The sequence below is a fragment of the Aphidius gifuensis genome, linkage group LG2 (assembly GCF_014905175.1).
Source record: "Aphidius gifuensis isolate YNYX2018 linkage group LG2, ASM1490517v1, whole genome shotgun sequence".
Classification (NCBI taxonomy): Eukaryota; Metazoa; Arthropoda; class Insecta; order Hymenoptera; family Braconidae; genus Aphidius; species Aphidius gifuensis.
This window is the reverse complement of record NC_057789.1, coordinates 15,695,022-15,709,025: the sequence shown is the minus strand read 5'-3', so window position 1 is coordinate 15,709,025 and position 14,004 is coordinate 15,695,022. Positions and strand designations below refer to the sequence as shown.

The following is a 14,004-nucleotide window of genomic DNA, read 5'->3' as shown; positions in this document are numbered from 1 at the left end:
TACCATATTTAATCTCTTACACATCAAGTCATTATCATAACCCTGCTCAAAAGTACCTAAATGAAATAGCCAAGCTAACACTCTCATGAACCGTCTCTGTAATTTTTCTATTGCTTTAATTAAATATTTAACCCTTGGACTCCACACTGACGCAGCATATTCAGCACTTGGATATACCAAACTATTAAATAAACATTTTAAAGTGTTAATATTTTTAAAATTTTTACAATATCTAATGACACAACCTAGTGTTCTAAACGCACTCTTTAACATTTCATGTATATGCAATTTGAATGTTAATTTTTTATCAAAAATTACACCCTAATCTTTTTTACAACATGATCTTTTCAATTTAATTCCATTTAACTCATAGTCAAAAATTATTAATTCTCTATTTCGAGTGTAAGATACTATTTCACTGTAATCAAAGTTCTCTTGCATCGAACTCATTCCTTATTGATAGCCCGGGAAAAACGGTTTGTATACAACCATATACAACCATATACAACCATATACAATCATATACAAACATATACAATCATATACAACCATATATGATTGTATACAAACTCATACAGTTGTATATCGCCATTTTCTGTATACAAATTTATAAAGTTGTATACAGTTGTATACAACCATATATGGAATTTATAGACCAAATTCAAGAATGGTTGTATACAAACATAGATAGTTGTATACAAGTTTATATGCCGTGACTTTCAAAAATTTATTAATATCCCGGGAAAAACGGTTTGTATACAACCATATACAACCATATACAACCATATACAACCATATACAATCATATACAATCATATACAAACATATACAATCGTATATAGATGTATATGGAAAGTTGATTATTTTAGTGACTTTGTATACAACCATATACAGTTGTATATAAGTTTATACAATCATATAAATTTGTATATAAGTTTATACAACTATATAATCTTGTATATGAGGTATAAACTGTTTGTATACAACCATATACAACCATATACAACTATATACAACCATATACAACTATATACAACCATATACAACCATATACAGCTATATACAACCATATACAACCATATACAACTATATACAACCATATACAACTATGTACAACTATATACAATCATATACAACCATACAACTTGGTAGCTTAGTTTATTAATCTTGTATACAATCATATATGGTTATATACAAACATATATATGGACATATACAACTGTATATATATTTATATATGTTTATATATATGAATTTATAAAATCATATACAACTATACAACTTGGTAGCTTACTTTATTTATCTTGTATACAATTATATATGGTTATATATACAAACATATATGGACATTTTTAAAATTATATACAATTTTACAACTCAGTAACACATTGAAGACTGACCAACCTATGACTTGCCATTCATTAATTTTTATTCGGGTCACTAAGACTGATTTTTTCTCATTCTTTCCATGTATATAAAAATATATTAAGAACCGCTATTATGTATTTAATATTGGAAGGGTGTTTGTTTAATAATATATAACAGCTACTTATTTTTTTTACGAAACGAAAATTTCAGGGATAAAAAACTTTTTTCATAAATTATGACAATATACATTCCGGGGTATACGAAACAAATGAAATTCATATATCGGTCGAGTGTTAGTTGATCCTTAGATTGCTATGATTATAATGAATATTTAAGTAGAACAAATTTTCATAATTTTCGATTGTAGCTGTCGTGGTTAGGTAAGTAAGGCTCTGGAGTTTCAACTAGAAGATACCGTGTTCAAGTCCCGGTAAAGTCAAGTATTTATGGTGTAATTTTTTCGGTCAAATAAATATATAGACAAAAAAATTAAATTGTTTAAATAATTATAAATTTTTTTTTTTTTTATGATATTAATAAACTTTTGAAAGTCACGGCATATAAACTTGTATACAACTATCTATGTTTGTATACAACCATTCTTGAATTTGATCTATAAATTCCATATATGGTTGTATACAACTTTATAAATTTGTATACAGAAAATGGCGATATACAACTGTATGAGTTTGTATACAATCATATATGGTCGTATATGATTGTATATGGTTGTATACAAACCGTTTTTCCCGGGAAATGAACCTTGGCATCATCAGCAGAGAATGAAATGTTGCCTTTAATCTTTACAATTAAGTCATTAATAAAAATTAAATATAATAATAAACCCAGATTTGATCCTTGTGGAACTCCAGACGTTGGCACAATAAAATCTGATAATCCATTATATATCAGTTATATATCATTTTCATAAGTCTAATACATCATCTATAGAAATCTGTCTATCTGCAGCATGCTCAATATTACCATATGAGTGATGGATATATGATTTTCTTTATATACCCTGGTAGAAATAATCTCTCCGGATTTTCTCCAGATTTCTCCGGACTTACGCCGAGTTTCTCTCCGGATTTTCTACGTAATTGAGACTTCCGGAGACTGCAGCCGCCATGTTTACAAGCGAAAATTTTAGCTAGTCGTGAGTTCGCACCCCCACTCTAGTTACCCGGGAAAAAATTAGACGATCGCCAACGATCGTTGAAGATGTCATATTTGTCCACATCTTTGTCGATCGCCGTCGATCGCTGTCGATCAAAGTCGAACGCTGTCGATCGCTATCGATCTACAACAATTTACAGAAAAATAGACAAATTATAATAATTATTAGCTTATGCTGGAGAATTTATCATAATTATAATATACTCAGGAATATTTTTTTTTTTTTATTTAAATTAAGGCCGTAGAATCATGTTTGTCTATTTTTCTGTAAATTGTTGTACATCAATAGCGATCGACAACGATCGACAAAGATGTGGACAAATATGACATCTTCAACGACCGCTGACGATCGTTGGCGATCATTGGCGATCGTCTAATTTTTTCCCGGGTACCGGAATACTGCAGTTCCACTCAATTATGCGGCGATCATATTGCGATACGGTTTTCATGGTTTCCATATACAGGCAAGACAGGCAGTTTGTCCTTCTCTATTTTTAGTCTTCTTGATTGCAGTATAATTATGATTGAGAATTGTGAAATATGTTTTAGTTATATTGAATTTTTAAATTAGAAATATATGTTTTGATGTAAAACACTAATGCTGACAGGCTGGTGTACCAGTTGAAGATCAAGGTTTCATGGCTGGAGCAAGAGCTTTATTATCAAATGCAATATTGTCAACGCTTATGCTATTTTTAATGCTGATGAGACATCAAGTAGTAAAGATGAGGATGATGAAAATTTGTTAATAGATTATTACTTTTGACGAAGAGAAAATTCGCAACAACCAGTACGGATAGAAACTTATTTTAAACACCTCATACCTAGAATCTAGATAGCAGGCTGTATTTCATATCCATTTTCGTTTAACAATTCCAACTAATGATGCCCTCGAATTTGAGTTTGGACTAGTGTTGACGAGACAAGATAATGGGGTTGGTGATCGATCTACTATATCTGTACCTAAAAAATTATTATCTGTTTTGTGGATTTTATCTAGATCCCATCTAATTAGCCTAAGTTTGATGGAATTAAAATGAGCTGGTATGCTTATTCTATTGAAGTTTTTTTTGGAGAATATTGAAGTGAAGTTAATTTTCGTTGGGAGTTAATAGTTTAATTAATATTAATTAATTAAGATTTAGGGGTGCAGGCAGCCTGAACTTTTTTATTTTTCAACTTATTTAGGTTTTTTTTTTTGCAATCGATAGATATAATTCTTTGGAGAATTATAATATGCGAAAAAATCCGATTGGGAGTTCTTCAATTTATTATTAAAAAATATAACTTTTCAATTGTTGCTATGTGCTGATTAATCATTTCGGTCCATTGCGCATCTCTACTCTCAAATCCCATACATTGACAAATTGACAGCATTATTTTTATGATTGCTCCAAACTACTCCGAAATGTTTATATATGATAAAAAAAGTTCTTGAAAATAAATTTATTGTTTTATAATTTAATCTTTAAAAACCAGGAGTACGATAGACTGCATGGAGAGAAAATTTGGAGTAGGGATGCGCAATGGACTGAAATGATTAATCAGCACATAGCAACAATTGAAGTTATAATATTTTTTTTGTTGACACTCTGTTTGTAGAAGACGCCATTACGCACCAATTATAGTGCGTAAAGAAATACTTTTACGCACGATTTTTGAACAAAATTTTTGAACTAGTTATATAATATACTATTAATAATAAATCCAAGAACTCCCAATGGGATTTTCTTGCATATTATAATACTTCAAAGAATTATCTATCGATTGCAAAAAAAAAAACCTAAATAAGTTGAAAAATAAAAAAGTTCAGGCTGCCTGCACCCCTAAATCTTAATTAATCAATATTAATCAAACTATTAACTCCCAAAGAAAATTAACTTCACTCCAATATTCTCCAAAAAAACTCCAATAGAAGAAGTATAACAGCTTATTCTAATTCCATGAAACTTAGGCTAATTAGATGGGAACTTTTGCCTACACCAGATCTTTATTGGTTCAAACTGCAATAAAAATATTTTATTTGACACTTTGTAAGAGACGCCATTACGCACCAATCATAGTGCGTAAAGTATTTTCTTACGCACTATATTGGCACATAATGGCGTCCATATTACAAACTTCGTGTGATAAAATATTGTATATAACTCTTACGTGAAGAACGTATTATTTTTGTTATGTTGTATTTATTGACAGGTCAGTTAGATACTGATTTGACATGAGAAAATCTTTTTTATCAAGATGTTTTGCAAAAGTAATAAAGAAAAATAGTACACCAAGGAAACAATTGGAAGATCGTAGTACAGCATCGTTCCGGCCAATAGTAATTTTCAAAGCTTGCTCAGTTTAATAATCTATTTAATAGTACATAATTATTTTTTAATATCCAATCGGAGAAAAAACAAATAGTTATAGTGACCATGTCTGATGATAATTTCCTTGCAACATCGAGTAATTTATTATATTGTTTCGACTTATTACTAATCGAACTGCAAGAAAATTCTTGGAAGATCGTAATACAACATCACTTTGACCATCAGTAGTTTGTGAAGCACGACAACCTGTGAAATATAAAATAATTTTAACAGGTAGTAATAACAATTGAATTTTATTGAAAATAACAAGTGAATAAATCATCAACATACTTGCAGTGGTACTTGGAAAGGTGAAGTTTGTCGAGAGTAAATAACTTTCAAGATCTTCGTTGTCATTTACATCACTTGGCTTATCATTATTAGGTTAATTTAAACCATTTTTATCAAAATCATCATCTAAAGCATATTCATGATAAATTGCAGTGAAGTTATTTTTACTGACTGATATGTTTTCTAAACCAAATAACCCTTTAGTTTCGTCATTGCTCAATGAAGCTCCATTTTATCTGCTATATTTAAAAAAGTTTGAATAAATTGTTGAATCTATTTTGAAGTTTATGTCAAAATATAATATTAAAAATCAACAGAGAAAAAACTTGTATTTACTTGTTTTATTCCACAAACATATTTTATCCCGATAAGGTAATGGCTGAATAAATTCATTGCATAAAATTTCGTGCTGACAACACGTTATTTGCCATTTTTGTTATCGCCATAATAATTCAATCATTTTTACTTATTATTGATTCAAAAAAAAAAAACTGACGTCTAGTATTCTTCTTTGTTTACGGAAAAACATCAACTGACGTCTGACAAATAAAGAAATAGGGATTTTTGAAATTTTTTGATATTCGATTTGAATCGCCGCCACCTTGATATACCGAACCCATGGAGGTGTGTTAAACTCCATGACCGAACCGAATGACGGTTCTGGACATACAGGTATATGGAATACTACTATATTGCTAATAAGGGCCGGTTTTGTAGTTCATAGTTAAGGCGTGTGGCCACTAGCATAGTTTTTCGAACAAGTTCTATGCCATAGTCCATTTATTACCAGAAACATCTAGATTATCCTCAGTTATCACTGAAAAAGTCAGTTGTTTTTAGTAATAAATGGACTATAACAAATTTTATTCTAGCCTAACTAGTAGTTCAAATTTTTTTACTTTTTCTTTAAAAAATTTTAACTACTAGTTAAGTAACTAACTGAATTTGTTACCATAAGTCAACTTATTTCTTATGTTCAAACGGTAGATGTCACGGTATGTTCATTACTTTTAATAATAATTATTATTTGAATGATAATATTAATAGTTTATCAGGATTATTATATTATTTTTCGATGTCGATATTGGCACGTTATACGGGTGACCCGTAGAATTAACGTAAATATACGGGCGTAAGTTACCGAGAGATAAGAAATACGGGGGTAATTTACCAAGTTACTATTTTGTACGGTTTTACCCGTAGTTTTTTAAATTTCCCTATGTTAAATGTTTTCTTACACTGTCATTGCATATCTTGCAAAATTGAAGTACGGAATTTTAAATTTTAATACAAACACCAAAATAAATTATTTACGTTTTTAAGAAAATTTTTTTATTTATTTACTTATTTACAAATTATTGTAAAAACATTAATTATTTTTTCTTTAGTATTAAATAATGTTATACATATATCCAATGAATGTATAATCAAGAGGCACGGTAGTGCCTCGCGTCAAGTATGAGAAAAAAAAAAAAAGTGGGAGAAACGAGATTTAACTACCGTGCCTATATATTATCGACACAAAGCTAACCCTAACCCTCCAATTCCTCGGGAAATTATTTTAAAATATGATTGATCAGATAAATATATTATGTCTTCTGATCATTTTATTAAATCAATATCACACTTTTTTATAAAAAAAAAAAACAGATTTTTTAGATGTATACTTTTCTTTTAAACTTCAAAATCATTTTCAGAAATTGCGCTTTTCTTGAAATTCTTATAAAACCTTACCGCACTCTGACAAACATTATAAAACCAAAATCAGATCAAAGCATTACTGGCGCAAGTGCCAAGTCCGAGCAAATTCACAACCTTATAAAATAAAAATTGAGCAATAATAGTAGAATGGTGTGAAAGAACCTTTATTTTATATCATATATAGGATATTCAATATCGCATCGTTGGACTCGATGGTGCGCGCGCCATATGCCGTTGGGATATAGGCGCGAATCCTACTCATCAGGAGTGCTAATGTGTGCTAATATACAACATACACATGCTTACTGATAAACGTAACCTTTGTTTATACACTTTTTGTCTTTATCGTGCCCCTTGTTTCTTGTGCCTTTTGGAATATATTATTTGATTGATGTGAAAAATATTCTGTCTTCTGATCATCTTATAAATTAATTGAATCTTTTTAATAAAAATAAAACAGATTTTTGAGATGTATACCTTTTTAAACTTTAAAATCATTTTTAGAAATTGGTTTTTCTTGAAGATTATTTAAAACCTGCATGGCTCTGACAAATATTATAAAACCAAATCAGATCAAAGCAATATGGTTTCCAAGTCCAGAGCAATTTGACAACATTATAAAAATGAAATTGTGCAAGGTAGTAGTAGATGGTGTGGGAAACCTTTATATTTACCACAGTATCCAATATCGCATCGATGGCGCAAATTGAATAATGATACTTTAAGCTATGTTCCCAAGTCACATGTTATTGTTTATTTTTTTTTTCATTAAGTTTAATGAGTTTTTTTTTTTTTACGTCATATGTAAACAAAAATATAAAATATTTTTATTTACGAAAGGATTTATTTTCGATTATCTAAATGAGCTGCCAGAAGCATCGGTCTATAGAGCAAGAAAGCTAACATATTTAGATGGTGTAAAAAAACCTTTATATATGTCAGTATAGTATTCAATATCGCATCGATGGCGCGAATCAAATAATGATACTTCAACCTATGTTCCCAAGTCTCATGTTGTTATCGTTTATTTTTCTTTCTGTCAAGTTTAATGAGTTTTGTTTTTACAGGATATGTAAAAAGAAATATAAAATATTTTTATTTTCGAAATTATTTACGAAAGGATTTATTTTTCAATATCAAAATCAGCTGCTAAAAGCATCTGTCTATAGAGCAAAAAAACTAACATATTTAGATGGTGTAAAAAATCCTTTATATATGTCAGTATAGTATTTAATATCGCATCTACGGAAGCCCGGTCCGGCCATTCCAAAATATTATACATGGTGCAGAAAGCGGGGTAAGGGGCAGTAACTTTAAGGCAGGTTTACAAAAAAGCATCTTTAATATTTTCATGTAAACACAAAATATAACGTATTGGTATTGTTTATATGTCAGTACAACTAACCAATATTCTTGTTATTATTTAATAAAATATAGATAAAATTTATTTATTAAATTAATTAAAATAAATAAACAAAAATCTAGAGGTCAACAGAATTATGTAGGGCAATATAAAATAATATTCATTATTCAATGTTTATCATATATAAATAATGACTTGCTGATATTTTATTTACTGTTTTTTTTTCTTCTCCAGAACAATCACGATGAAACCTTGGATATTTTTGCTGATTGATTATTATAAGAAGAAATTGGTAAATAATAATATCTAATATAATTTATAAATTGTTCAATAATTTATAACATTAAGCTCACATAATTATGTAGCCTGGTACACCAGTGTAGTAAAAAAAGTAGTTCAAATCCAGATATTTATCATTGTTATTGTTTAAAAATACCATAAATAGTCTCAAATCAAAATCAGGATTATATCAGTCAGACAGAATAGTCTGGATAATTTTTTTAATTGACAATGTTTAATTGTTAAATATAAATGAAATTTAAATGTATTATTTGTTTTATTAAATTTTATCATTCAAAAGCTGAGAAGATGTCAACAACACATTCAAAAATTCCAATTACCATTGACAGTCAGTTGAAATTGAAAGACATTGAATGTAAATTATATTTCGTATTGTCATCTGATAAAATTTGTATGGGTGTTCTTGATGTTGAGATATTGTTTTATTATAAAGAGGTAATTTATTGAAAATACATATTTGTATTTTTTTTTCATTTTATTCGTATTGTTTTTAATAGCATTCATGGTACAGTTGCAGTGTCAGGATGATAGTAATTTGTCATGTAATAGTTGTGATGTAATTGGAGGTGTTTGGATGACGATGAAGCTTGTTGATCTTGGACCTTACAAAAAGACAGATCTACAAGCTTGGGGTAACAAAAGAAATAAAATAATCAAATAATTACAATAAACAGTATTTATTTGGTTTTTTTTTTTTTTTTGTAGAAGATAATTTTAGAGCATCAATTCTTGATGACAGGTTGACTTACAAAATTATTGATGAACTCGAAGCATGGAAAGAACGTCACCAAGAAATTTTTTATATTGAGGTAAGAATATTTATAGATTTTATTTATGAATAATTATTTATTGTTTATTGAATTTTTTTCTAGTTGAAAAAAAAAGAAAAAAGATATTTGAATAGATTAAGTGAAGAGTGGAAGGAACCAAAAGAAGAATTAGATACATTACATTCTTTATCTGTTTTTCAAGGACATACACAGTAAATAATAACTTTATTATTTATTATATAATTCAAATAAATACGTATCGTTTATTTATTTTTGTTTTTTTTTTCATTACAGAGTTGTTACTTTAATTAATAAAATAAACAAAAATTGGTTTGATGAATTATGGGGTTATTTCTATTAATGTAAAATGATTATTTAATTACCATTATTTCAACTAGAAATAATGTACTACCAGTTTCTTCTTTTAATAATTAACCAGCAAAAATAACTAAGATTTCATCGTGATTGTTCTGAAGAGAAAAAAAACAACATGAAAACAAGTAAATAAAATATCAGCAAGTTATTATTTATTTATGATAAACATTTGAATATTATTTTTATATTGCTTACTTAATTTTTATGACCTCTAGATTATGAGACCAGTTATTATCCATGAACTTATCAACAAAGTAACAACTGTAAATGCTGAAATTTTAAAATGATTTGTTGCAACGACTAAATTAACTTCTCCAATAATATCAAACTATGTATCATCAGCCAAATACCAACTCCACAACATACACTGTAATAAAATAAACAAAAATTGTTTTCATAAATAATAGGGTTTTTTTATGAATGTAAAAAAATTATTCAATTACCATTTGTTCAACTAGAAATAATATATTACCAATTTCTTCTTTTATAATAATCAATTAGCAAAAATATCTAAGGTTTTATCGTGATTGTTCTGAAGAGAAAAAAAAAACATAAAATAAGTAAATAAAATATCAGCAAGTCATTATTTATTTATAATAAAAACATTGAGTACCTATATTATTTGATATTGTACATCTTACTTAATTTTGTTGATATTAAAGCTCCTGTGACCTCTAGATTTTAGTTTATTCATTTTTATCTATTCAATCAATTAATTTTGTCTATTTTAAAAAATAATAGAAATATAGGTGACATTTAATAAACAATAACATCAGGTTATATTTTGTGTTTACATGAAAATATTAAAGATGCTTTTTTGTAAACCCACCCTAAAGTTACTGCCCCTTACCCCGCTTCCTGCACCATGTATAATATTTTGGAATGGCCGGACCGGGCTTCCGTACGCATCGATGGTGCGCGCGCCATATGTTGTTGGGATATAGGCGCGAATCGCAGGTCTGTAAAGTTAGCACATACATTATAGCACAATCAAACCAGACTATAAAAAACAAAAAAAACGCACAAAAATTGCGGATTCCGCACAAAAAACGCATATAACTCGCACGTAACTCCTGATATAGTCCGGTTTGATTGTGCTATAATGTATGTGCTAACTTCACATACCTGCAAATCCTGTCATGCTAATTATGCTAATATATACAACATACACATGTTTCCTTATGAACGTAACCCTTTGTTTATATATCTTTTCGTATTTATTGTGCTTTTGGGAATATATATCTATTATTATGTTATTATATATAAAAAATATTCATAATTATATACTTATTTGATTTGAATTTGAATATTAATTGTCAAGGTAATTAATATTATATCAATACAATAAATAAATAATATCAATATAGATTGATGCATATAGTAATTAAGTAAATTTTATAAATTTGTATTGTGTGCAATTGTGTGATATTTTGGTGACAATTCATTTACATTTACAAATGAAAAACAATAGAAGAAAAGAATGAAATTAAATGTAACCAGTGCAATAAAATTTTTAGTGGAAAAAGAAGTCTTCATGCTTATACAAGTTGAATTCATAAAATTGAGCTGGTTAAGACAATAACTGAAAACGAAACTTGTGTATACTGTGATGAAGAATATGCAAATAAAACAAACTTGGATTATCACTATTCACATTGTCATCAAGTCTCAGATTATCAAACTATAAATTGTCCATTCGTAGGTTGTGATGAATCTGTGAATATAGAAGTATACTTATTTAAAACTGAGAAAACACATTTGAAACAAGCATCATTATCCAGTGAAGATGGAAGAATTCGCTTTTCTTAATGATGATAGTGATTACAATGTTATTTGTTCATTTATTCATTTAATTAATAATAATTAGTGTGATATTTTCTAATATGAATTATATTTATTCATTGTAAAATATATTATTTATACAGATTTCATGGATTGGAAGGGTAGAGTTAAAACTAAAAAGGCTGCACCTTTATAATAAAAGATACAAAGAGCAGAGTTTTGGTAATTTCAACACCAAAAGACAATACATCTGCAACTGCAACCTTAAAAAATACAAAACCACTGTATGTCCATCTATGATGGATGTTACAGGTGTTAAAGATCCTGACAATAATAATCAAAGTAAGGGTGCGAACTCACGACAAGCTAAAATTTCCGCTTATAAACATGGCAGCTATTAAAAATAACCAAAAAGTAATTAAATTCACTAAATTATCACTGAATTAACTACTATTTACTGAATTAACTGCAAATCCGTGGTGTCTCTCCGTGACTGCAGAACAAGCTTGACACCACCATGGCCATATCGTTCGCGATAAATTTAGTAAATTTAGTTACTTTTTGGTGATTTTTTATAGCCGCCATGTTTACAAGCGGAAATTTTAGCTTGTCATGAGTTCGCACCCTAAAATTGATGTCAAGTATTGGTTATTTGATTGTAGAAAACCCTTAATTTTCGAAAAAAAACTGTTTTTGAAATATTTCCATGTTAAATAAAGTGTATTTTATATTTTGTTATTTTTGGCTTATTAATATTTTTTTATTATTGTTTTATCAATTATCGATATTTTATATATTTTTCTATTGTTGTCAAGTGTATTCAATTTTAGAGCTGTGTGTTCACACGCAAGTTTTCGCTGCAATGCTTTATGCTTCATGAATGAGTGCCCTCATCGGTAAGTTTTCTCGCTCACTGACGAATCGAGTCTCCGCTCGGTCTCTACGACTTCACAGCTCTATGGTGTTATTCATTTTTCATTTGCAATCTACAATTGTAGCTACGAACAAAAGTATTTAGAAAAATGTGAATCGTGTTCATATGCAAATGTTTCCTTGTCAAACGAATTTATGATAAATCTTTTAATACCAAATAAAAATAACACATTCACTTTACAAGAAACTTATTGATCAATCACTATCATTGTGGCACGAAGGGGTTGGTACATGTGTCGGTTGTTTTAGATCAACGAAAATTCTAAGAAAGATTAAAGTCCTCAAAATTAATGATATCATTGTTTTAAGTCTCCTCTACATCAATAAATTTAAATGGTCAAGTAAAAATGATAATTGCTTAATCAAAGGAATACCCACTTCTAAAATTCACATTTGTGGTTCTACCAAGAAGACTAGAAAGAAGAAGAGTCAACTCCGTACATTGGAAATGGGACAAAATATGTCCTGTACCTCGAGCTTCTCAAATTTGCCAATTTGGCGCTGATTGGGTTCTACGTATAAAGTTAGTTATTTTTTCAGTTATTTCCGCAAAAATACTAGGTGCAGAGGGACGTATAGGGGCCCCGTGCTTACAATACCGAAAATTGCTTCGGTCTCATGTTTCACTACTTAATCTATTATCTAAATCATAGACGAAGTAGATAAAACCTAGGAATACATTATTTACCATCAGCATAGCGTTTAAGGGGGTAAAAAAGAGGTGAAAACGCGTATACCAGTAAATTAATTTTTAAACTACTTTAGAACGAAAATTGGACTAAGCCATTTTTTTTTAAATTAGTATTAAAACAATACAAAGCTAGATAAAAAAAATCAACCCTTAACATAGCGTTTTAGGGGGCAAAAGGGGGGTAAAAACGCGAAATTGTTTGAAAATAATTTTTTTAACTACTTTAAAACGAAAATTGAACCAAACGGTTATCATCTAAAACAATATTAGAACAATACAAAGCTAGAAAGAAAAAATTAACCGCCAACATAGCGTTTTAGGGGGGGGGGCCAGGGGGGACGGAAACTTTAATTATTTTTTTTACTAACTTTAAAATAAAAATTGGGGCATGAAAATATTATCTAAATTCAAAGTCCACTAATAAAAAGCTAAAAAAAAAAAATTACGACCCTTAACATAGCGTTTTGGGGGTGGTAAGGGGGATTAAAACTTTAATTATTTTTTTTACTTACTTTAAAGTAAAAATTGGGGCATGAAAATATTTTCTAAATTAAAAGTCCACTAATTAAAAGATTAAAAAAAATATCAACCACTAACATAACGTTTTAGGGGGTAGTAGAGGGGTTGGAACCTTTAATTATTTTTTTTACATACTTTAAAATGAAAATTGGGGCAAAACATTATTATCTTAATTGATATGGGACTAATAAAAAGCTAGGAAAAAAATTTTAACCTTCAACATAGCGTTTTAGGGGGTGAAAAGGGGTAAAAACGCGGATTCTAGACAATTTAATTTTTTTTTCTATCTTAAAATCAAAATTGGGGCATGAAAATATTATGTAAATTAATAGTCAACTAATTAAAAACTAAAAAAAAAATATCAACCCCCAACATAGCGTT

At 28.7% G+C, this 14,004-nt stretch overlaps 2 protein-coding genes across 5 annotated transcripts in view; one reads left to right on the top strand and one right to left on the bottom strand.

The window, feature by feature from the left end:
• Positions 1 to 4,710: 4,710 nt before the first annotated feature.
• LOC122849193 (heterogeneous nuclear ribonucleoprotein A1, A2/B1 homolog) overlaps positions 4,711 to 14,004 on the bottom strand; it is a 33,151-nt gene continuing 23,857 nt past the window's right edge. Inside the window, exons 6-7 of one of the 2 annotated variants that reach the window (XR_006373530.1) lie at positions 5,190 to 5,428; positions 4,711 to 5,105 (exon numbers count right to left, since the gene is read on the bottom strand). The gene's annotated coding sequence lies outside the window, so the exon portion shown is untranslated. The remainder of the gene's footprint in view (positions 5,106 to 5,189; positions 5,429 to 14,004) is intronic. The other variant, XR_006373529.1, reaches the window with a different exon arrangement.
• LOC122849195 lies at positions 7,648 to 10,135 on the top strand. Of its 3 annotated transcripts, none has more exons than XM_044147814.1 (7): positions 7,648 to 8,391; positions 8,488 to 8,988; positions 9,065 to 9,185; positions 9,259 to 9,362; positions 9,426 to 9,535; positions 9,618 to 9,823; positions 9,914 to 10,135. In XM_044147814.1, the coding sequence occupies exons 2-6, from the start codon at positions 8,785 to 8,787 to the stop codon at positions 9,682 to 9,684; spliced, it is 606 nt and encodes a 201-aa protein (XP_044003749.1). In that variant the 5' UTR covers positions 7,648 to 8,391; positions 8,488 to 8,784; the 3' UTR covers positions 9,685 to 9,823; positions 9,914 to 10,135. The 3 variants fall into 3 exon arrangements, with proteins under 3 accessions (XP_044003749.1, XP_044003750.1, XP_044003751.1); XM_044147815.1 differs by having other exon boundaries at positions 7,648 to 8,545; positions 8,834 to 8,988; XM_044147816.1 differs by lacking the exon at positions 9,426 to 9,535 and having other exon boundaries at positions 7,648 to 8,988.

Excerpts from the sequence above, each read along its gene's own strand:
- LOC122849195 (XM_044147814.1), top strand. The coding sequence starts at position 8,785 with ATGAAATTTAAATGTATTATTTGTTTTATTAAATTTTATCATTCAAAA. Across the intron at positions 9,186-9,258 it reads GACAGATCTACAAGCTTGGG|AAGATAATTTTAGAGCATCA; the intron begins GTAACAAAAGAA and ends TTTTTTTTGTAG. Across the intron at positions 9,536-9,617 it reads GTTTTTCAAGGACATACACA|AGTTGTTACTTTAATTAATA; the intron begins GTAAATAATAAC and ends TTTTCATTACAG.